Source organism: Aptenodytes forsteri, unplaced genomic scaffold (genome assembly GCF_000699145.1).
Source record: "Aptenodytes forsteri isolate BGI_AS27 unplaced genomic scaffold, ASM69914v1 Scaffold88, whole genome shotgun sequence".
Lineage (NCBI taxonomy): Eukaryota > Metazoa > Chordata > Aves > Sphenisciformes > Spheniscidae > Aptenodytes > Aptenodytes forsteri.
In genome coordinates this window covers 3,439,893-3,465,639 of record NW_008795948.1, presented here as the reverse complement: position 1 = coordinate 3,465,639, position 25,747 = coordinate 3,439,893, and the positions used below count along the sequence as shown (strand labels likewise).

At 38.7% G+C, this 25,747-nt stretch overlaps 1 protein-coding gene across 1 annotated transcript in view; it reads right to left on the bottom strand.

Annotated features, from left to right (window-relative positions):
- NELFA (negative elongation factor complex member A) overlaps window positions 1-25,747 on the bottom strand; it is a 26,540-nt gene continuing 793 nt past the window's right edge. Inside the window, exons 2-11 of the mRNA XM_009285407.1 lie at window positions 18,137-18,308; window positions 16,795-16,956; window positions 15,767-15,856; window positions 13,783-13,913; window positions 13,035-13,104; window positions 12,062-12,150; window positions 9,649-9,760; window positions 7,048-7,304; window positions 5,875-5,974; window positions 1-4,305 (exon numbers count right to left, since the gene is read on the bottom strand). Of these exons, the coding sequence (XP_009283682.1) occupies window positions 4,121-4,305; window positions 5,875-5,974; window positions 7,048-7,304; window positions 9,649-9,760; window positions 12,062-12,150; window positions 13,035-13,104; window positions 13,783-13,913; window positions 15,767-15,856; window positions 16,795-16,956; window positions 18,137-18,308 (1,368 nt within the window). The 3' untranslated portion in view covers window positions 1-4,120. The remainder of the gene's footprint in view (window positions 4,306-5,874; window positions 5,975-7,047; window positions 7,305-9,648; window positions 9,761-12,061; window positions 12,151-13,034; window positions 13,105-13,782; window positions 13,914-15,766; window positions 15,857-16,794; window positions 16,957-18,136; window positions 18,309-25,747) is intronic.

Here is a 25,747-nt window from a genome sequence, read left to right as displayed (position 1 = left end):
TTTCCTTAGAAAATCTAAATTTTTATTATACATACTGTATTACACTGAAAATACGTACCCAAAGACAGAATATTTTGAATTTACAACTGTACAAAAAACCAATAGAAAACATACGGGCTATGCTATAGATGTAACATTTTACAAAATGACAGTTCTTGTTAAAGGCACCAGATTCCCAGAGGCCTCTGGCTTAACATTTTTTAGTCTTTTTTTTCCAGTCAGATCTTACTATGAAAATGTGATTCACTCTTAAACTGTATAATGTCAAAGTCTCAAGCTTCTTTCATCTGGACAAGTGGTCTGCACTTTGACACAACTTAGTGAGAGAAGTGACCAATTTCACATGAAGGTATCAAGCAACTACCAAAGGCTCCTCCCCATTGCATCCAGCATCCTATGGTATTTAACTCAAAGATTAAATGGCAAAGCTACCAGTGAAAATCAAGTTAACCCACAAAATACCGGCCCAACACTAGACTGTTAACCATACTAAGCCTAGACTGTTCTGTATGGCGATACCTACAGAGCAGTAGAGTTGGAAAAAATGTTCTGTCTAAAAGGAAGATGGAATCTATGATCAGAACTCTCACTCAACATCCTCCTTGGGCTCACCTTCTTCATTACACTCATTTCACTCTTTCTGGTCCTCGCAGCACTCATGAAAGAAAACGGAGCCTAAAGAAACCCAGCACTTCGCTGTAGGGCAAGTTGTTAAAGAAGCCTGGGTATGCATGGATGTGTTCTTTCTCCCCTAAGAACAAAAAGTTTGGACAAGACAGGGAAAAAACGCAAGCCACTTTCATTGCTTCTTTCTCCAGTATTCCACACTCTAAAAATCAAATAAGCTAATTTATATCATGCCTAGGCTTGCACAGACAGGTGCTTCTTTACAAGCAACGTCAAGAGAAGCTGGGACATCCTGCCTTGCTGAGGTGCAGTAATGCACTTTGGAAGTTTGGGCTTGCTATTTCCTAAAACTTCATGCTTTGGATAAAGGGAAAGAGAAAAAGGACAAACAAAGCTTTAAGAAAACTCTAAACTACTACTCTGGTCAATTTGTCAGTACATCTGCAAGTCATTCTAGAGTCAAATGTTTTTGTTTAATCTAACAGCACACATTGAGCCTCACTGAATGGAATCCAGCTAACATCCAAGTGACTGAATACTCAAGACAAAAAATATTAAGTTCCAGGGCCAGATTTTGTTCCATATGCAACAATTCCTTGATATTGGAATTTAAGTGTTGATGTTGCCCTTTCTAAATTGTCTGGCATTACCCCTACTTTCAGGCCACTGGTTCAATGATTTCATTCTCTGAACCAAAGAACTCCACGTAGTTTTACTTCTTACTGTATCATTTTAACAACGTTGCAAAAACTTCCCTTTCTTTAGGTATTTAAAAAACTTTCTAGATTCACAGATCAAGTTGAAGTAATGCTCTGGTACTGAGGGTCATAAAGTCACTTTAAAAATAAATTATTTTTGCAGTGTTAAATTGTCTCATACTAATAACTTAACGGAATTAAAAACATACTATGCTTCTATTTAAAATTTCAATTTATTGCATATGACTGACTTTAGACAAACAGGCCTGGAGACCAACTTTGTTATGCAGCAAATACAATAGGTAGCAGCATGGTTAAGCTTCCTACACACTACTGCATTCTAGAAGGGCTTCTTGAAGAAGAGAGGGACAGCTGTCTCCATCCTGACAGCACGGGTCTGAAATGCAGACTTCTGCGGACTAAGAAAGTTTAGCGAGGGACCCCCCCATTAAACTCAAGTAAGCCAAAAGAGCCATCACACAGCAGCTCCTGATCACTACTGAATTGCACAGTCTTGCATCAACAATTTATAACGACAGTACATGCCCCTCAAGTCAGCCAATTTTCTAAAAGTTCTTTCTTAAAAACTGTATTTGGTACTTGCAGCTTATCTAGCAAGCAGGAACAGTTAAGACAGAAGTATCATACATGTTTACAGAAAACTGGTCATCACAAGAAAACTTTAAAAATCTGAATGCAGACAAGAAAAGGAATGTCACTTTTCTTTAAACCTTTCTTTTAAAAGATGAATACTTTCATATTCTATTGTTAGCCCTTACTGTGTAACATACCATAATCAAATAAGTTATAACCATGAAAACGCATTTCTACTGAACTCATTCTAAAAACTAAAACCCACTACTCATCCTCACTTGTCAGGCTGGTTGCTAGCTGTTTAAAAGAAAAATCGCAATCAGAATCACAATCTACATTGCTTCTGAAATGGCGTAATTATGTGGAGGAGAGCCCCCAGTGTGACAGTTATATGTGAGTAACTTTCACACTAATACATGCACAACACTCTGTAATGGTAGCAGGTACCATCAAATAACTTGCCCACTACAGGAGCTAGAACATTCTGTATATTTGCTTAAATAAAGTTAAGAAATCTATACTTTTGGTCACATCTTAAAACACTGTAGAATACAGATTTTCTTACTATTTATACTTGCCCTGTCCTGTTGGATAATTTGTTTGAAAAACTAAAGATAAAATGCAATAAAAATTCCCCAGTACAAAAACACTAATCAATTATCTAAACATCTTTGTTAGTAAGTGTACTTATGGGATTTGGTCTGCTTTCTTTTCAGAAAAAAAAAAGAAAAAAGCCTAATTTTGTCCCAAGAGTTCCACTTTAACATGAACCTCTAGTCAGCCCAAGGTACCTCCTCAGCACCAAACCACCATTGTGCTACTCATCTTCGTATTTCTTCCTTCTAAGCACTGCTCCCAACCAAGCACAGCTCCACATACAAGTACTGGCAGAAACCAGACGTTTAATCCATGTCTCCTTCAATTGATGAAGCTGAGTCTCCAAAGGATGAATCCTGAACTATGTACATAAGCCCTCTCCATAAATGCAAGCTTTATTTGTACTATTAAAGCCAGATTATACCAGTAGTGTGAACACAGTTATAAAGATAAAAATGTGCTTCTACTAGAAGGGGACAAGTATAAGGCACATTTATATGCCAGTATAATTGTGGCCACATTAGTGATTATACTGATATATCTTCACTGGCAAAAACCACAGCTACAGTCATTCAAACTTTTTGGATCAGGGCTTGGCAATCCAGTGCCTTATGACTGCTCAACCAAACATAAATTAACACTACCTCAAGACAACAAATCTTCCCAACCATCTATATTCAGGCATGTGTCACTCAACCAGTTCTAGGGCCACTTTTAAATTAAGCTGCAATTGGTCTTGAGGTGTAATAGTATCACTTCCTCACAGGTAAGTTATGCTGTTCAAAAGGCTTGCTATGCGAGAGCCACAGATCAGCTTCTGCCCTAAGACTTACATGGTAAAGAGCTATCACTTCCAGGCAGTGACAAGCCACCACTACTTTTCTTTTTTCTTAATTTTGATTTTTTTTCTTCAGAAAGTTAAGATACTCTGTTTCTCTCGATCTCAAATAATGTCAAACAGATTAACTCATGCTGGGCATGGACGTTGACAATATAGCGAGTTAACAAAGCTGCTCAATCCCATCCTATGACCCAAGCATAAATAAGCTAAACATACAGCGGGTACCATTAGACACTGGACATCTACCACCTGCAATATTTAGTTATATTGCAGCTGAATTACAAAATAATCAAGCACTGACTGGTGGTGCTTTAAGTGTCCATTCTTACAATAGAACCCATGTAGCCAAAGAAAATATTTTTACAATAAAGATCTGTGCCCTCGTTTAATCGTAAACCGTGAGTGACTGTGCAGTAGTCTTCTCTTCCGGTACTCAGAAGTAAACTGCTCCCATCTGTAATCTTTCAGTCATGATCTCCTTTTCCGGCATCTTGAACTGTAGGAAAATAAAAACACCCCAAAACTTTCCCCCCCTAAGATGAGCTTTCCCTCTCCCAAGATTTAAAAAAAAAAAAAAAAAAAAGCAAGTTTCACACCATCTTCTTCTGTGTTCACTGAGCCCAGTTAGGTTGAAGAGCCACAACTTTTACTCTGGAGGGTACTAAGAAATGTACACATGAATGCCGTTTTGTACAGTTGACATACTCTATGAGCTGGTTGACTCGTCAGCTTGATTTGGTCCAGTCTGCTGTTGCTGCATCTCTTAGGAAACATTAGTTATAGGTTTGTACTTCTTGAATCTGGTCCATTCACCAGTAGCATAGTTCATTTCAAAGACTGTATCAACCAACATAGTAGTGCTGCCAGTGCCATCTGCCTTTGGTAAATCTTCTGTATGCTCACTAAGTTTAATTTGGATGATGTCACCTTGCTCCTGGCAAGGATTCTCTGTGAAAACAAGAACAGGAACAAATGATGCTTTTCAGTACTGTATTAGAAAAGGTAAAGAGCACTTGATGGAGATTCTAAACCTTATGCTGAACCCCCTCCCAAACCCAACAAACAAACCCCAAACCCAGCAAGTAATGTCACTAATACACATAGCCACACAAAGATCTTCCTCCCTCCATACATCACAGACTGAGTTTTAAGGATAACAAAAGCAGACCCCAAAAGATGAACCCCAAGGCTAAAGTAACTGAAACAACAACAAAAGGGACAGTAAAGCATGCCAATGTCATTTCTGTCTGCGTCAAGAACCATAAGAGAAGCTTATATTTAAATGGGAGTTGGTAAACTTGGACTACCAGACTGACTTTATTTGGGATACATTTTGTAGTTAAAAGCCTCAACAATTTTCAGCTATTCTGGAAGCCTGAACGGCTTCACTGAAATCACTTGTCCAAGACTCGGTTCCATTCCAGTAGAAGTATTGAATGTTACATTTCCAGGTACTGGAATTGACAATCAGGAAGCTCAAGAATGTCATAGTAGGCAGTTATTTACCCAGCCTTCAGAAGGTGCTGACATTATTACTGAAGGAATTCATATTGTTATATACTTATCATATATGCATATGTGAATATGTAACACACACACGTGCACACTTCCAAAACAATATTTTACCTTGCATTACAAAAAACTGTCCATGTAGATATTAAAGCACATCCTCCTACTGCAATTTGAAGTAGCATCTAGTACTAAGAGCACCATCATTAATGCAAAATACTCAAAACTTTCTTAAAGCCCAGGGATCATCATGGTAACTTTACCCTGGTCATCTTAATAATGTATTGCATTAATTCAAATGCATGAGCTACATTTAGGCTCCAGCACTCCAGTGATAAGAGCCTTCAAATACCAAATTAGAAACCAGAGCTAGTGCAGGTGACAGAGTTCACTTAAGGACTCTTAAGCCCCTTCTCTTCTTACATCTGAATCTTCTGGGTAGACAGCCTTGGTCTATCAAGGCCAATATATGACAGGATCTAGCTATGAGACAGCTTATCTCCCTGTGATTCACAGCACCTGTAGTTACCTAAGTCTCCAAGACAACAGCTGCTACATTTCTAATGCCAAGGAATTAGCAAAGAGGCTCTGTACTACCCAACTTGTACCTTGACGTGCCATGGAAGAACTTACGTTCATTGGTCTTCTAGACAGACTACTAGGACCTAACCAGTCTGTTCACTGTTCTAACTGGCTGCCTTGTTTCTCCTCAACCCCTAGGCTATATTACATGTGTTCAGTTATGTATATATTGTGTTTAGCAGCTGCTCTGACAGACTCTTTGACTTACTGGAAATAGACCCTAAAGACCCATTTCCAGGTAGAACTAAAGTAGTTAGAACTATAATCCATAAAACTACATACAGTCCAGAGTAAAGCAAAGAGTCCCATACATACAGAGTAAAGCTAAAGCAAGAATCTTGCACTCACATATGCACATTTAGAAATGCTAGGCTATATTTCAGATTTGGGTATCCAAAAGCAAGCTAAGTTAGTCTCAATACATGCCTCTGGATCCTGCCATGAATCCAAGTATAAGAGCCTTTTCTGGCCTTGTAACTTTGTTTGCAGTCTTGAACATTTCCTGTGCAGCATACATTTGCTCCCTCTGCAACAGATACAACAAATATGAATTCCAGTGGAGAAAACACTGCCAACAGGTACCATATTAATACCCACAGACAAGCGTAAGAGTAAGGTGGAAGTTTGTAGACCTGTAAAAAGTAAACAAAAAAAAAGCCTTAACCTCAAGGCTTTCCCTCCTTAATGCTTACACCTAAGACCTACAGCAGTGACAACTGAATTCTGAAACTGGAAAGAAAACACCACCTTTAAATAGTTTCAGAAACATGTGCTAAAAGACAATGTTTACATTATCGATTTTGTGTTCTTTATGACATAAGGAGAAAAAACCCAATGCTTCCTCTGCAGTCCAAACCCAGGCTTGCAATAATTTCAGAGGGTTTTTTTTTTTCTTTAATAAATGAAGTAGAGGTACTGAAAAAGAAAGTCACCCAGTTTCTTAAAGTTCAGTTCTTTCAAGCCAGGCTTACAGATGTGCTTAGCAAAGTCTTCAAATCAGTTGCATCTTGAATTAGTTACCTGCTTAACTTCAAGCATGCACATAATATATACTAACATACCAGCAATAAGCTTCAGGACATAAGTAATTGCTGTTGAATTTAGTTTCCTCCCCACTCAGGCTTTAAAAGATGTGTAATTGGGGGGGTGAGGGGATCAAGAAATAAAAGCTTTCACCTTAGAATAATCTATTGACATCTTTTCTCCTACCATTGCAATGACAAGATCCTTTTTAGCAGCTTACATTATATGCAATTGGCTGGGCAACAGCTCTGCTAGAAATACACCTTTCTCCCAAAATTCTTTGTAACAAGAAACACAACATTATTTTACATAATAAATAGCAGTAAATAAAAGACATCTTACTGTAGACATTAACACTGCACAATTAAAAGCGTTGTGATTAACATTTATAAGACAGCAATGCTAACAAAGCCACAAAACATTTTAATTCTCTGTGGTTATAAAAAAAGCAGGCTCAACCACTCCATGATCCAAAGGCCAGGAACTGCCAACATACCAAATGAGATCCATAATAAAAATTTGTGTTTTCCAATCTACATCAAAAGCAGCAGTGAAAAAGAACTTGGTTTTACTTACTGTGAGAGAGAGGCTTTTTTTCGGTGGTGGCTGTTGCTGAGTTTGGGGGGCCACTTGTGGTGCTTGTGCTGCAGGGGAAATGGCAGGAGGTGTGGTAGGTGTTAGGGGTGAGGTAGGTGTAGCTGCAGGTGGATTAGAGTTACTATTGTACATGGGTGTTCTTTGTTTGAATTGTGCAGGAAGAGTTGTGGTAGCATTTGGAGCTGCAGGTTCTTCAGTCTGTCTGTTAGTCTGCAAGGCCTCTCGTGCAGAGCCAGCTGCAAAAAACAATCAGGATAATTAAAAACATTATAATCCGCAAACAGGGATTAGCATCACCGAGGGCTTTTAAAGAAAACTAAAAATTCTGATTATTCCATTTTAGCACCACGATTCAATATACCATCTAATATCTGTATGAAAAATTGAAGAGCTAATGCTCTTTCCACTCAATTATCTTCAGCAATAATTACACAACTGAGTGACTAGCTGTCCAATATGGATTACACTATATTTAGCATCAAATTTTATGTTTAATGGATATCAGATTTATTAAATTGGAACTGCTTTATTTACTTTTTAGCTTATATTGCTATAACAACTGTACTCTGACCCTACGAGGATTACTGCTGTACTGTTATGCAGAAGCCAAAACCATAAAAATATTTCAGTTTTACCTAATGTAGCAGCAGCTTCCAAAGGAAATGGTAATTAAGTCTCAGCCAGTAACAAATACTGAAAATACACAAATACTTAAACAGATGACAGAATTAAACGCAGTCTTCACAAATCACTCATTATTTAAACACTAACTGCTAGGAGGGTTAAAAGCCCACAGTATTGACAAGTCCTAACTCTCTTATTTCTCGAAGTTGATCTATTCACCTGCACTTAAGGGAGCTACTATTCCAAACCTGGCTGCAGGTAGAGATTACATATATGATCAAGCTACTGCTATTTCGTAAGTTACCATCTGTCCAGCAAACAGTAATTACCCAGCGCACACTCCAGCCAGTTACATTCTTTTGCAGCTCTTAGACACAGGCAGGCACAGCTGCTTAAGCACCTTTCTTGAATCTCATGAGGTTTAAGCTAACCTATTCACATTGTGTTCACAGTAGACTATAAGGCAGATACAGACCAGAGCTAGGCCGATGCCTTTCAGATCAGATTTTATAGAATGAGAGGTCTACCCCTCTCCATCTAGGCACAGATACAGCATTGGTTTTAACAATATGGCTATTATCCAGTAAGATGTGGAACATGACAGTGAACACTTGAGAGGACAAACACTTGTAACAATTAGTTACCCCTTAATTTTGTACAAATCTCTTAAATTTTATTACTGGCTTCCTCTCATGTCAGGATAACCGACTTGCATAAAGTAACATGTCTTAATTTTGCAACCTCAGATCACATGAGACCAAACACGTGGATCTTCTGTGTGCATCTTTTATCAAGGAAACAGTTTTATATTCCTTGCCCATAAGAAAAGCTAGATACCACATACTCCAGAAGGAAAAAATAAGTTAGAAAAAAAATAGAGAACAAAGACAATAGAGAATTTTAAACTAGGCTTTTCCTGCTGTTGGAATGCAATGCCAAGGCTCTGGAAAATAATACTAGCTGCTGACAACACTGATGTGCTCTTGGCAGCGCTCCTTCTGGAGATGCCAATTTTCTGCCAGAGAAAGATTTGCATGGACCTTCAGAGAGATTCTGAACTGTTTCAGGGCCAAGTGAAGCGATCAGATTTTGCATATGCATTCTTCTATAATGACCAACATGCCACAGCTCACATACATAAAGACAAACATTACAGTACCAAATCGCAACAAGCAAGAGTAAAAATAATGCATTAAACTGAAATGTTGGTTCTCTGTTAACTGCAAGGTCTGGTAATGAATCCCAGTCACGCACATCTGTTAGCGCAAACTGATACATTCCTTTAAGACTTTACACGCAGCAGGGAAGGAAAAGTAAAACCAAGTGTGTTAAAATAAAAGGTGTAGAAATAAAGGATTTGTACGAATGCTATTTTTTTTTTTACTATAGGTAATTTTCTAAAATTGAAAATAATGTAGCACTTTTCAAAATACGCAGGAGCTCGGCTATTATCTATCAGACTGTTATAAAAAGGTAAAAGGAAAATAGATGGCTTGATCCCAGCCTGTGTGAAAGCTAATATGTACTTGCCTCTAGAAACGTATCTGACTCTTGAAAGCAACTGTTTTGTAAGTGCATGCATGAGGATGCATGTATGGAGTATGTACTCTAGACTTATGTGTATTACTGGTGTCTCTTTAGGGATTAAAAAAAATGCTGGATTTTCTATTACAGAGTAAGAAAAAAACCCAAACAGTAAATTGCTTTGCTTGTTTGACTTAACTAGCAGTCATTTTAAGACTTAAAAACAACAAGCGTTTTCTTTATTTAGGTTAAATGATATGTCTGGTTACCCAAACCCCAAAGGCTGGGTTCCTGCAGTGGATTTTTAGACTGCTAATGTTAAGTTTCACTAGAGTTGAGAGATAGCAGGTTTGTAAATAAAAGAAGAGCTAGACAATAAAACTGTATAGAGTTGGAGGTATTAAGTCCCAAAAGCAAAAAAGTATCTTTTACCTGGCTGTGTTTCAGAACTTGGGATGTACGAGGAAGACGGCACCACACTGGGTGTAGCAGGTAAATAACTTGTAGAAGGTAGTGCAGGCTCATTGTTCAATGAGCCAAGTTTCTGTAAAGCAGAAAAGAAAGTGTAATAGCCATACTGCATATATGCATGCGCATTTTAAATACAATTTCAACATTAGTTCTGCTACGATATTCCTTTTGGGAACTTAATTATGGACTCTTCTGTTAGAGCAAGTTTGCCCTTTCAACCCTAACTCCCCATACAAACTTCAGACATTAGAATTACCCTAGGAGAGAAAAAACAGCTTTTATTTCCCCTAATTCAGATCAAAGGCACAGTCTGAGCCAGGAAAAATACTATTATGGAAAATGTACTGCTGCGAAGAGAGTCAAGCTGCTGTTCCTTTGTCCCATTCCTCAGCTGATAGTGTGGAGACCAGATGATGAAATTTGTGCAGATGGTACTCTCTGAAGAATTACACTATAGAAATAAGCGATCTTCTGCCTGAGCAAACATGCTTTTCACTATTAGCAAGCAGAAACCTGTGTTCATCCATGGGCAAAAGGCCTACTAAAGTACCACCCAGGAGAATGCAAAGGCCTCTGGGACATAAGCAAGCAGAAGGCAGCAGTAAAAGCACAGGTAAAACCCCGTTTCCACTGAAACAGGCAGTCAACACCAACATGACGGATGTAATCTAGGATCAGGCCAAAGAAAATGCCACATTTTGTACTTAACCATACATGATATTGCACACACAGCATAGAGACAGCAGCATGGTATCTCTATGAAGATCTTCACTTTAGTCCAATGCAGCCTTATAAACATAAGGGGTTGACAGAGGAAAGAAGTTTTGGGGGAGTAAGTCTAGCAGACAAATCATTTAAGGTAGCCTTACTAGACAAAAGATGGCTATTCTGTAGAAGGCGGAGCTTGCCAAAAAAGACTCTTAGCATTCTGCAGAAAGACAGGCAACGACCTTCGCTCCTGACACAGGCCTACCAATATCTGCCTACATGTTGTTTTTGGCATGTGTGCCATAGATTGCTACCCCCTTAACCATGGGACCGATGTTGCATGTGCTTACCGTTAGGCTCTAGAGGAAAAAATGCCTGGCTCACCAACCAAACCACAGGTCTTTTAAACAGAGTGCTCTCCAAAGGCAAGCACTGCATCTTAACACATGGACTTAGAGAGGCAGAGGTAATCATGACCACTTTAAATTTGGAACAAGAGAAGACACTTAAGATTTGATATGGATTTCTATCATCCTGAGAGGCTTGCGAACACTGGGTGCAGCAGCCTCAAATTATCTCTTGGTATCTAAAGAACCCAGTTGTCCAAATTAATTCCAGGCCAAGGCTTGCTGGAATAGAACAGACAGTTTCTAACTCAGAAGTGGGAGGAGCGCCTAACATTCCTGTAAAAGCTATGTCCTGGCTGAGGAAACAAAGCTGCATCACACTTTTTCCAAAGCACTGTATCTGAAAGACTAGGAAAAAACCCTACACACAACTCCCCCCACCTGAACTACCTCTAGCAACAGGTTAGCTTTTTCAGTAGATCCTAAATAATTTTTTTTTTTTTTTTAATCCAAAAGGACTGTTAAGAGAAGGAGCAGCCACCTCTGAACTTTACGGGTTTTAAGAAGCACAAATTTATAAGCCATGGGTAATTTGGACGGAGATCAATTCCACTGTATTTCTCCTCCCCTTTCAGTAGTACTGGGACTGGCTAAGCCTTGTTACAGACAGGTTTGGAGACCTCAGAAAAAGCTGCCTTTTGGATTACGCATCAATTCTCAAAGATTACAAGCTAAAAATGGAGAAAAGAACCACAGAAGGCTACTAGCATGTAGGTTCTTTTCTCAAGCCAGAAGACAGATGAGTTGTAAAGACTTCTTTCTTACTTGGCTGCTCATATTCAGCTATCCCTCCTGGGCACAGGCCAACGACAAGTGCTCCTCACCGAGACTTCGGTGGACACTATTCCACTAGGGTCACAAAGGATGCACAGGCACAGAGTGAAACCTGCAGGAACTCTTGAAAATGATTCCACCTCTCTAGGGTCAGAGAGCCCTCCTATCCCTTTCACCTCTGACAGAAGACGACAATCCTCAGTTACAGAAATGCCATACCCCATCACAAACTTAAAATAGCGACAAGAAAACAAACAAAAAATTTACCTTCATCCTGCTTTGAATTTTTTATCTAGCTTGGTGAGAATATAATGGAATTTTGAAGTAATTTTGTCAAGATTTTTACATTAAAAGGCATGTTTCAACAAGTTAGTAAAATATCATTATCATTACAGTGTCTAAGAATAACATGCATCATGGTTTCCCTCATCTGTTTTTTGTTTGTTTGGTTGGTTTTTGTTTGTTTTGGTTTTGTTTGGTTTTACCTGTGTAGACACAAGGCCAGCAGCATAATCTGGGGTAGCATTTTCTACTACTGTTTCTTCTTTGGCTTGCTTTTCCACAACTTCTGTATCTATTGCATAAAAATAGAAGTCAGTTCAAGGAAAAATTTTCTGAAATAAGAATTAGATACACTTGTTTAAACAAAGAGATAAAAATGCATTTCTCAAAGTCTGCTAAAACATGCTTAAAGAGGTATATGCTGAAAGGTTGGTAGACACAGTAATCTTCATACACAGTTTTATAATCAACCCAATTATGAACTGAACCATAATGTATATCCATCAAGATACAGTAACTAAGTAATTAGGCAGAATTGGCTAATTTTGTGATATTAGAAAGCATCAAAACCCAAGCAAAAATTTAATTGCAAGTATGATTTTGTTCTGAGATGGTACTCATTTTTTTGGTGATAAACACAAAAAGGTTGTTTTGGGGCAAATATGCTACCTCATGTATGTTCCTGACATGGTTAAGTAGAGCACTGCACTGTCACTTGACTTGAGAGCAGTTTATCAGATATTATTCACTTGTTAAGATCTCTCAGCCAGAATTTTGGATAGCACTACAAGTTTTTTCAACATTACTTTCAATTAATTTATTTGGCCACACAGCCAGTAGAAAAAAGCATACCAAAGTATCTCAGAACAATTCTATTACCGAAGCCACTCACACACCTATGTGCTGCCCAAAGCACAACTGACTAGTTCAATCCTTTCATGCAACCGAGTCAAGAGATTACCCAGGCACATGGCAATATGACTAGGAGCACTGAAACAAAAAGAGTGAAAATCCTCCCTTAAAGCATTTTTGGGTTGTGGTTTGGGGTTTTTTTTTCCCTTTTTTAAAGTTTAGCTGACAATAAGTTTTAACAAATGAAGAACAAAATGGTACTACAAATCTAGATCCTATCTGCAGGTATATTAATAGCCTTTGTAAGTAGCATGCTATACCAACCTAATGTCTTTCTTCTTCTCTTTGCTTCACGGCCAGCACCTACCATATCCAGCTCAGAGATATCTAGAAGCTAAAAAGACAGACCACAGAGAGCTTAATAACCATTGTTAAATTTATGTAGTTGATCTCTAAATATTGTCCTTAATTTTTTCTTTAATATATTGATACTTGATTCAAAACAGCATCAGAAATTCACTTTCGTCCCGGTTTTGGCTAGGATAGAGTTAATTTTCTTCCTAGTAGCTGGTATAGTGCTGTGTTTTGGATTTAGTATGAGAATAATGTTGATAGCTACAACTAAAACATCGGTGTGTTAAGCAGTGCTTACACTAGTCAAGGACTTTTCAGCTTCCCATGCTCTACCGACTGAGAAGGCTGGAGGTGCACAAGAAGCTGGGAGGGGGCACAGCCAGGACAGCTGACACAAACCGGCCAAAGGGATGTTCCATACCATGTGATGTCATGCTCAGTACATAAACTGGGGGAAAGCTGGCCGGGGACTGACTGGTGCATCACTTGCTTTGTACATTTTATTTTATTTCAATTATTAAACTGTTCTTATCTCAACCCAGGAATGTTCTCACTTTTACTCTTCTGATTCTCTCCCCCATCCCACCGGGGCGGGGCAGGAAGAGTGAGTGAGCAGCTGTGCGGTGCTCAGTTGCTGGCTGAGGTTAAACCCCGACAACTTTAGATCAGGGAGAAGAACTGAGCAGGAAAGCAAGAGACTAAGAAAGAGCGCACCTACCTTTACTCCTCTTTCTTTGCGCAAAGGCGTTCTCGAAGGAGGAATAGGAGTTCTGTTTCCAGAAGGACTAAATACACTAGGTGCTGAAGTACTCCTGAATGGAGCTTGTTTTGGTATTCCTTTGAGTGGTGCTTAGGGAAGAGCAAAAAAGGCAACAACTGTAATATATGTTTAGTTACAAAACACAATAATGAGGAGTTCTTTGGCTTTTCCCCTTCTTAACATGCACCTCCTCCTCCCCCTTTAACTTCAAATGTTTATAATGTAGAACTGTCTATAATACACTACACGTCCCTCAAAGGCCAGATTAGGTGTTACCCTTCAAACAAGGAGTAAGAGCCCATCTCTAGGCTAATATTTGCAACCCCATTCTATATAAAGTAATCGAACAGGTGCACTGCTATCAAAATACACTTTTCCTACATACATTGATGCTGTCCTTACTTATAACAAATAAACTCTGAACACACAAAAAGGTACTGGGCATGAATGTTCTGAATCCAATTACTGCCAAAGTTGCTCTTTGAACTTTAAGATCTAGTTACTTGGTAAAACTGTATTTAATCAAAGATTCTTAGCCAAGCTTCTGCAGGGCTAAGGGCTCGTAATCTACTGGAAAGGTAAATTACTGCTTCACACAGAGGTTTGAAATTCTGGAGCTGCTGTTTGCACAAGGAGGAGGATCAAATTTGGGTCTATATCGCAAACAGAAAACCTGCTGTCCCGATGCTCGGTAGAAACTGCTACACTTGTAAGAAGCTGTTTTCCCCCAACTTTACAGTTACCCTTCTACCTCATGCTTAATGTAAGCGCTGAAGATGGCATTCTTTCATCAACTGCTAAAAAATTAGGGACACACATATATATCTATCAGGTCTTTGAGCCTCCTGACAATCTCATCATACCCTACAATTTGAAGATAAACACAGAATTTTAGTTTAAGGTTAGATACTCTGTATCCCTCTACATGTTGTACTGAAAGCCTTTTCACCATAGGATAATCCTCTCTGACCAATGTAAGTAAGTTTCAGCAGAGTAAACCCTAGCTGGTCCCATAACTCATACTGCTAGAGACCACCTGGCTCTAAAGGTCAAGTCTAAAAACTAGCTTTATTAGTTCAATGGCTAGAAAAAATGCCAAGAAGAACTAATGGTCAATTTCTATACTGGGACAATTTTTAGTTCAAATTACAACTATACTTTTTGGCTGCATGTTCATGCAGGGAAATGCAAACTTTGGTGCTCAAAACCACATCTTAAATAGCATCGACACAAAGCTTCATAGCTTCTAGCCACCACACCAAGAAATCACTCAAGTTTTACACCTCAGCAACATATTGGTGGTCAGAAAAGTTATACCTGTGCAGTGATTTAAAGTATGTAACTAATTTTGAACCCTCCTCTTGCTCCTAGTCAAAAACTTATTTGAAAAATTCAAGCAGTTCAGGAACTTCAGCAAGCAGCTGAAATCGATTAATGCAAAGTTGAAGAATGATTATACATCTTTGTCATGTCCATTAAATAGAAGCCACTGCACAGCCTTGACTGCAGAGAGCACACTGTCCCCTCTTCTTTCTCCACGCAGAATTATACAAGATAGTTTCAGTCTACTTCACAGCATTTCAAAGAACACAGCAGATTACTGTGATCCACTCTGCTCCCTTTTGGAGCAACATGGCTTAGTCAGGAGTTATTCCTGGAGTGATGCAAATTAAATTCTTATCAAAGTCTACAGGCATGATCTAGCTGCATACATTTTAGAAGCATGGCAGATATACTTGCCATTTAAGAAACATCCCCCCCCCTTGTTCTTTCTGACAAGACATGTCAGAAACATTTAAATATCAGGAGAGAAGGAGGCAGAAAAGGAGAAATCCTTTGCTTCAAAAAGAATTAAGTTTTTGTAAAAACTAGACAGTAATTTTATTCTTCACGGCTATTTTATCAGATTTTCTTTCCAGGAAGTGATGAAAGTGAGCCATACTTGTCGTATCTATCTTTTTGACCAGTCCCCTGCCTTTGGCATGGAAAGGCACTCCTGCAGTCTTCTTGAGCTGTTGTGCAGTTTCTGTTGCTAAAAAGAAAAAGGGCTTTAGTTATTACAGAATCTGCACTGAAAAAATACAATACATTGCTTCTTATATAAAGTGTTATTAACTAATACATAAAAAGATGGGAATAGCAACAAAATTATATTTTAATTAAAACTCAGGTCATTTACGCGAGGTAAACACAGTATTTGGAGAAAATACAAAATCAATATGACTATGCAACTGACAAGATGGTCTAAGCTAGAAGAAATTATCAGAGTAGACAATTTACACAATAGAGATTGAACTAATTAAAGAAAGTTCTATATAACATCATGAAAAATTAAAAAACCAGACCAGCTACTCAAGTCACATGCAAGAAAGAAGCAAGCTGCTGCAACCAAACAGCAGATACAGTAAACTATTTTAAGATCACTTAGTTCAAGCAGCTACCAGTACATATATGTACACGTTGCCTTTTGTTAGCAAAAACCCTCTTAGCTTTCACACCCTGTATAGCCATACTGAGTAAAAGAAAGCATTAATTAGCAGCTTTTGCTCCCTGTTGCAAAAACATACGGCAAAATAAAACTAGGTTCTCATTTCAGTTTTGTTTCATTTCAGTTTTGTTTCAGGAGCTTTAACCAAAGCTGTCCCTCACAAGTCTTCACAACTGACTGTTAAATATACCCATGACAGAATATGTCTGTGCTTTAAAAAGCTACAGCTTTTTGTATGCCTTGAAATCTGAACAGCATTTAAATCAAGATTAGCACTTTAATGTAATCATGGCCGGAATGACTCGCACCTGCTCTTCCACACACACCAGTCTATCAAAGAAAAAAAAAATCAGCCAGCAAAGCTCTCATAACAGAAAATTTTAATGTATATCCCCATAGTGGAGAATGAGACTGAATATAAATTTTCCCTTCACCATTTCATTTGTTGCTCAACCTTACCAACCAACTGTAATACTACTTACACTTCTGCAAGAGTTCAGCTCTGAGAGTGGCACTTTTAGGTTTCCTTTTCAGCTGGAAGTGTTTCACTGGGGGAGTAAGTGGCCCAGCTAGTGTTGTCAACGCATTTTTGTTTAAGTATTGGCATTCCAACGGCAACATAGCTGAAGTTTCACATTCACTTACTGCATAAAGAGTTAACACAGTACACATGGGTATTAGCACCTCTTTGATAGGTAATTACAAAACATTTTACAACTAGTGTACAGGTGTTTAAGTTTTAGATTACTTGTTTAGACACCAAAAGTAATTTAGTTCTAATTATTACACAGTATATAACCAGTTATTAGGATGTTTGTTTTTTACATTAGCTCCATAAGAGCTTCCATGTTAATTATACCTAGTCAAATTACAGGAATCTTAAATATGCTACCATTGTCAAAGAAGATAAAAATGATTGAATTCTCAGATTCCTTAAAAATTACACATGAGAAGGAAACTAATAAACAGAAGTCCAAACCAAAAGTGTGAACAGACAAATGATCATTTGTTTATAGTAAGAAAACAAAATGCTTCCACCTCCAAGTCATTTCATTACTGGTCTGCTGCAATCCTAACTCCAAGACCATGTCTGCCCATTGATGCCTGAGGGCTTTTTCTAGGCAATGTGCTAAATCAAACCCACTGAAGTAGGAGTAGCTTTGCATCACCATTTACTACATTGTTTGAAGCAGCAACTGTGCAAGTGCCTGAGCCAGTATTTTCAGCTGCTAGGCAATCCGTAGCTAGTTGGACACCAGCAGCATAACTCTTCCTGTGATCAGTCTCCCCCACAGCACCTATCATTTGTTGCCTAGAGGACTTCCAGCAGAGAGGCACCCCACCTGCCCAATACAACGGTGGTGCTTCCACACACACAAGGCTGTCCACACAAGCACTGCAGAAACAGAGCCTTACTGTCTTCTTTGGTACTACGACATACGAGACAGAGCAATATATGAAAAACCTCAACTTACTAAGCTGCAGTAAGTCAGTTATTACCTATCAGTGCACATAAGCCCGTAAACGATACTAATGAATCCACATTAACTTGTGTGTTGCCCTTCACAAACATTCAGGGTAATACCTGACATGCAAGTTCTGATGATATGTGAAAAGATAATTTAAGAAGTTACCGTTCCTCAAATATCACAGTTCCCAGTCCAGTAACATGCCAGGTCATGAACTGTGACACTTAAGAGACAAGACATACTGCTTGTCCTGATACCAGTACTGTTAAGATAGCAAGTTTGCCTGTGAAACGACAGGTTATTTCTGAAAAAAGGCATCGTATGTCTGTAATTTTCACCAACGTAAAAGACTTACCTTTTTCTCTAAGCTCTCCTAAAATATCTTGAACATTGGGATTCTGTTCTTCAAGATCAAGGTTAAGGGAGCCAGTATCTGGAAAGGATTTTAAAATATCAGCTACCATTAAGACCCAGGGGTCTGAATCCAAGGTAGCGAGCTGGATAATTTCAGTCAGTGCCCCTTTCATCTAACAAAAAAAGAAAAAGAAAATCAGCCAATTGGAAACAGTTTTAAACAGATTATAGTTGGATTTTTTTTTTTTTATTTTAAAAAGACACTAGCATAAACATGCACAATGTTTTACTACTGGGGAAGGGAAGAGGGAGACTGCTTCACCACAGTTACACATTAACTCTAGAACTAACTAAAGAATGAACCAAGATAATTTTTTTTTTTTTTTAATATTTCTTTCGGTCAATCTAACCCAAGTTTGTTTTGAGCTTTTGGCAGCTCAAAGCTTTGTTTAGCACTGAACATTTTTACTAAAAGCAGTAAGCCAGATCCTTACATTACTGTCTCCTTAGTTCTACACTTATACTCCCAGTGTACCCACTAGAATACAACAAGTTATTTAGAACAGGCATCTAAATGAAGATGTGCCCCTTTCTGGGCTACAGAATCATATAGCAGACAGACTATATCCGCATCATATGAACATGAAGTCAGTCCTCAAAATTTTACTTAAGCTTAGGCCAAAATAATGTGTTTCACGCTAATCAAAACTGTATTGTTTGACAAAAACTACGTATTACAGAAGTAGACCCAGCCCTCTAATATGCCACAAGTAACAAGATTTTCCATCTACCCAAAGTTTCTATAGTCACAAAAAAAAGTTATTTTTCTTTAAGCACCTATCTTGAAAAAGGGGAAATAATGCATAATATTAATAAAAAAAATTCATTGTCACAGTAATTTTTTTTAATTACTGATGAACATGTCTGGTGGCACTATGAAATGAAATAAAAATCAAGATGACTACAGTCAGGGGTTTACACAGTGAATCTCAAATTAGTTGTTCTACTTGATTCACAGGTAAGCTTAAACCTCCCAAATAGAGACTAAACACTTGCTTTTTTTTTTTCCTAAGTAAACTTTCATGTAAGCATTAAAGCATTAGCTTCACAGAACTAAGATGTTTGAGGTGTACTGTGCGTCTGTCAAGCCACAAAACGTAACAGTAAAATTACTTAAAGTATTTAGACATTCTCTATCTGTATGGTACTAACATTGAAGAATTTACAAACAAGTATAAGGAAATACTTGAATTTTGATTTTTCACAACCCGTTGTGGCACATACAGCTTAGTTACAGTCTATATGTTTCTGAACACAGAGAGACAAGCAAGAGATTCATCTTCACCTTTATGCTGCATTTCTTTCCCTTTCTTTAGAACCAGCCTTTGCTTATATGAAAAAGTTTAATAAAATAAGCTTACTCTACTCACGCAACTCTAAGAAATAAATTTCTGCTCTCCATTTCCCCCCCTCCAAGCACTTTTAAAGCTGAGAGGCAGACAAACATTGACATTTCTCAATTCCTTTCACCCATACAATGTTATTGCCCTCTCACCTTAGAAAGGTTTGCAAGTGCACTATAGGGGCAGTTTGTCCTTCACCACTTGCACATTCTAGTACTCATAGTAATGCGCTTGTGAAACGAACCAGATCAGTTCATCTGACCGAAAACTAGCATCTCTCTATAGCTTTAAGCTTGATCAGCCCCTTGGTGTGGCTGCCTACAGTCACCCAAACACGAGGACCACAGAAAGAGTGGAGCAGAAAGGAGGCACTACAGTCAGTTATCATCTTCAGCAGCACTACCGATTTGCTTTGGGTTAAACTGACCACATAACCATGACCACGCACTGTTTAACATGTTAAATTTAACCAACACTTACCCAATGGAGAGAATCAATTTCTAAGGTTCTAGTCTTTGTTGTCCTCCATTGCTCATTTCTTTCTCAGTAAACATAAAAAACCCTACCTAGACTCCACACAGACTTGTCAATCTCTCTATTCTAACCCTAAACTGCTCATCAGAAGTCACTTCTACTACAGTGGATGAGTGTGAATACCATTAAAAAAGTCCTTTATTCTCCTATCTATTCTATAGGAATTACAGTACTGATTTACACAAAACACCTGAAAATTTAAAACATGCCATGAGATCTGATGAAGCTATGGTTTATTTATAGCTCTTTTACAAGCTTTTACCTGGACACCACTAATGCAGGTAAGTGCATAGAATGTAATTTCCTCCATCAAAGTAAACTCAGGCAATAGTTGGAGGAAAGATGTCTCCTATATCCTCCCAATTTACCCTTCATATCTGCTCCACAAAACTCGTATTTGTACCAAAAATTCACAGAGCTACATGCCTATACTATGTATGTTCCTGTGGAGCTCTTGTCTGGGTATGCTACATCCACACTGCTCTCAGAGCAGCTGAAGTTCAGGCAACCTACTTACGCCACAACCCACCACTTCACATGACTTTGGTTCCTTCAAGAAAGGAGCCCAGAAACAACTTGTTTGCCTAACACTGGGCAAATAACATTATCACAAGGCCTCATGGCAGAAAGAACACGGTGAAAGAACAGTCACTGTCACACACAGGGAAGCAAAGCACACTAACGTACTGTGAGCTAACCAGAGACCTTGCCTGAATATGGGTTTGCATTTAACAAGCCTGGATTTGAGTTTTGACTCAGGTTTGTCTTCAAATGGCAATTTAAATATATGTTCCCAGTTCACCGCAGTTGAAATTTTTTTTCAGCTGCTAGTTCGTTTGTGGTTTGAGAATGCATGAAATGTAACTCAAAACAACAGATAATCCTACATACAGTTTTTCTGTTACTTTACAGAGCACAGCCATAATCCCAAGATCTTAATTGTACAAGACTGCAACACTGGGTCAGTAAGAGTCCCATCAGCTTCAACCAGCATCTTGTTAAGCGTGAATGTCAAGATCTGATGCAACATGTTCTGGCATTTCTCTTATCTAAAACTTAAGGATCTTAAGTATTTTTCTCAGCCTGCTGGCACTAAAAAAAAAAGCATAGGGCACAACTAGAAACATCTAACGAAAGGATCAGGCAGGATGGAAAAATTCTGGGAACAGAGACAAAGGGAGATTAATAATGGCTGCGCAGGAAGAATACACACATAGTATTGTGGGAAGGGGTAAAAAAGGAAATGTTACTGGAAACACACACAGTGATAGCTCCAAGATGACTTCTTGCAAAGAATTCCCATTTATTTGCTTTATATTATGCCTAAATTAATATATATGACTATACCTTTAGACCATTCCATCAACAGTTGGCTAATAAACCCAAACAAGTTTTAATCTTCCAGGGGCCATAGAGAAGGTGATATGTAATAGGTATCTGTATTATTATCAAGCCTTTTCATTAAGCTAAAAGCATTGGATTGAAAGTACTGTATTAATATTTACGCAATACAAAACTAGGATGGATCAAATATCACTATTGTCTACGTTTTGCATTTTAATCATGAATAAGAGTAGAAGTGGCCAAGAGTAATATTAGATTAAAATGTACCATATTACATCACAGAAAAATTAAGAACACTAAACGCAGGCCAGAAAGACGCACAGCAGCCTGCCTGTTCTGAACACAGAGGGAAAGGCTAGTGTCATGCGCCTTCTTATTCCTTTGCCCTAGTACTCTACAATTCCCACTTGCAAGAATAGGGGACTCCTGCTTCACATAAGCAAGCAAGAAGAAACAGTCTTGACTTCTGCTCTCTTGCAGCTACTGTAATAAAAAGGCAGGCCACCGCTGGTATAGGCAGCATCTTCCTCTCAAGATAATTCAGAGAGAACAGAAGCACACAGTCCTCATTCCAGACTTGGTTGTAACATCAGTGTCTAACCCTGAACAAATAAATGAAACGCTGGCACAAAAAGAAAACTTGTGCTTGCCATTGTGAATCAGGTTAACAAGAATATAATATACAAAATAAACAGAAGTAACTGTTCTGCCAAATTCACAACTGAAACTCTGGTCAGCACTACACTGAGCTTTAGGCATCATTTCAAATAAGCATGATTATGTGGAAAAAATTTAGCGGATGAAGAGCTGGGGGGCAGGGAGATTCAAGAGTTAGCAAATTCTGCCCAGAGATTACAGTGGGAAAGGATATTTTTGATAACTGCCTACAAAATACACTTAAAATGAAAATGGGAGCCAATTATTCTTATTAGTCAGCGGGAACAAACAAGCAGGAATGAGGTTCACAGCATGATAAAAATTTAGGTTTATTACCTGTCCCACAGAAGTATTATGAGGATTAAGTCACTAATATCTATACAATATTTGGAGTGTTTAATGAAAACATTATGAAAATTGAAGGATATTACATTTGAGGGAAAAAAACACTTAAGCAAAGGACTGAGCTTTCAAGAGAGCTCATTGAAGATTCACTTGTCTAGACTGAAGCTTTCACAGAGATTTAGAAAGGGCCAGCAGCCAATTAAACCCCTTCTAAACCAAATACCACCACACTTTTCTTGATTCCCATATAACTTCACTCAGACGTCTGCTCCCAAATGGTTTCCATGTTATTATACGCCTCAGTGAAAATGCTATTATAGAGAAAACAGGAAAAAAAAAAAAAGATTTTGAAGGAAAAAGAAATAAGTCCAATCTGTTATCTAGAGAGGGGAATATCATTTAATATGTTACATAACAAACCAGTAACATATCCTGCATCCACTACTGAGATTCCGAAAGCTTTGCAAAGCTGATGCAATATATTTTCCAATACTCTTAAAAATGCCAGCTGAGTGCTTCTCACACATGATCGATATAGACTGGCACATGGCATGGAAAACACACATACGACTTTCCAAAGAGACTAATGAAGTACTTTCACAGTTAAGTTTAATCATTTTCAGAAATGGAGTGATTTCCAAATGATGAATTTCACTTCCAGGCAGCTACAAGTATCCTATACTAGTGTATTTCTGCTAGCAAAAAGACACCATGTTCAGCACTCCACAATACACTCAGCAGTGAATACTGTAGAGAAGTACACAGCACAGTGTACATACATATATGTATGTTTGTGTTCAGTATATGTTCTGGGTATCATATGTAAGATACCCAATGCTAGTTAAAATATCCCAAATCTTGATAGTAAGTTACATAACAAATCTTCACAAATACAACCTATTTTAGCATACTCACCACAAATGATCAGTATCTGACAAGACAACATCCCTTTCAGTCACCAGTTTGGCTACAACAGCTATTTTTACCATTTATAGAAGGAAGTCTATAATGATAATAGCAGACCTACCAGCAATGTTAAGGGTTTCTGCCTCATGAGTTTTTCATTTTTAACAATTTTAAGCCTTTCCTCTCAGTTAAAAAAACCTCCTACATTCCCGTGAAATAATTAAAACGTTACAGTTACCTTGCAAAGGACTGAAAATATGCTAAATCCCTAGATCTCAATCAAGTCTGCTCTGTTTACAACAAAAGATTAAATTTATGATTGAATTCACAAACTCTACCAAAGAAATGAAAAATCCCACAGTATTTTTTGTTACAGCAGTAGCAAGAGCTTTATATTTGGAACACAACTGATCACTTTAACAATACACTAAAAGGCACAGCAACTGACTTGCTCTTCTTTATATACACTTTATCTCCATAGCTAACAAAAGCACAGATCAAGTTGCTGGCTACCATCTTCCTCGGAATCAGTTTAAAAAGTTCTTTTACCCACCCAGTGAACATTCTTGCAGCTTTTCAACAAATTATTTCAGTTTTCTTGAATGCTGCTCCCTCAAAGAGTTGGCATGAGGGTTATTTATGAAGGTCCCTAAGCTTTTTTAAGCTCTTTTCGATCTAAAAACATCACTAATTTGTTAGCTTTTTCTAAACATTGCAATACTAATTTCTTCCAAGCTACTTGGGTTTTCACGCTACTTCAGAAGAACTTTGCATATTCAGAGTTCATGTGAGCTTATGCATAGCTCCCCATCCCCCTTTCTGGCCTTGGTTATTTTGTTTGTCCAAAACACAACTGCATTTGTCACACACAAGGAAAACAGCTCGTGCACTGGACAGGCACTAAACACGAACACCATGTTTTAAAAATTAGAGTAAACATGCTGAACAAGATTTTTTTTTAAAGTTATACCAATTAATTAACAGTGATCAATCATGCAGATGCATGTGGCAAGACAGTCACCGACATACACTAAACTATTGCTTAAATGTGATGCTTGTGCATTTTCAGCTTAGAAGTACACAAAAGCTGAGCATACAATAATCCAAGTTACATACTGTCTCCCCACACCCTGCCTAGTATATACGTATATTAAGCCCAAGCAGCAGCTGTGTCCTAGCCAAGAAAGAGACTGGTGCAAGCAGAGCTGAGGATACTCTACAGAAGAAGGTGAGGATTAACTACACACCACCTCCATGATTGTTACCAGGAACCAATACCATACACAGTGGAAGTAGGAGAGGAATTCCTCAAACCTGGCTGAAGAAACTTAAATGTTTCCTAATCATTCTCCAGCTATTGCCCCAAACATCAGTAGCTGCCTACTGGTAAGAATAAGCCAGCTGCAGATGAGGTACGGTCCAGGATCAAATGAATAAGCTTTTCTGGATCTCTGATGACTGCTTGCAGAGCCAGCTCAGACTTGAGCCAGCCAGCTTATTAGCTGGGGTAGGACAGTAAAGGAAAGCACCAGTTGTTCCCAGAAAGGTAAAAAGAAGCAAAAAAAGCATGGCAATTTTCCTCAAGCAAGACCTGACTGCAAGAAGGCAGGGAAAAGCACTGTTTATTGCAGACCCCAGATCTTCCATTCCCAAAGTTTCAGCACTTGCTGCTGTCCTTCTTAAAGCTGAGATGTTCGACTTGGGACACCTACACAGCTGCCAGTATTAAGGAAGGATAGTGAAGCAAGCCTAACATGACTCTTCCTAAATGATCATGCCTCTCCGTCCTAATCCTAGAACAACCACTGCCTCCGGAAAGTCCTCTTCCCCAAAGGCACCTAAACTGTATCAAAACACAGCCTTACAACTACGAGTCCGTGTGGAGGCGTAAGATAGGTTACAGGTCAAAACTGCTTTCTAAACACTAGTGCCAACCAGAGATTCCCCGAAGAGGAGGAGGAGCAGCAAAGCTTCCACTCCACTCGCTCCCTTACCACGGGGAATCTGAGCGCTTTTCCTCACACCAAGGACCGAGTCCTCCGAGCTGGGCCTCAACGGACCGCTCTGCCAGCCGAGACCTTCTTCCCCCCCATCCCCGTCCAAGAAAGGCTGCAAGGGGCAAGCGGGGATGTCTGTGGGGACTGATCATGCCTCTCCGTCCTAATCCTAGAACAACCACTGCCTCCGGAAAGTCCTCTTCCCCAAAGGCACCTAAACTGTATCAAAACACAGCCTTACAACTACGAGTCCGTGTGGAGGCGTAAGATAGGTTACAGGTCAAAACTGCTTTCTAAACACTAGTGCCAACCAGAGATTCCCCGAAGAGGAGGAGGAGCAGCAAAGCTTCCACTCCACTCGCTCCCTTACCACGGGGAATCTGCGCGCTTTTCCTCACACCAAGGACCGAGTCCTCCGAGCTGGGA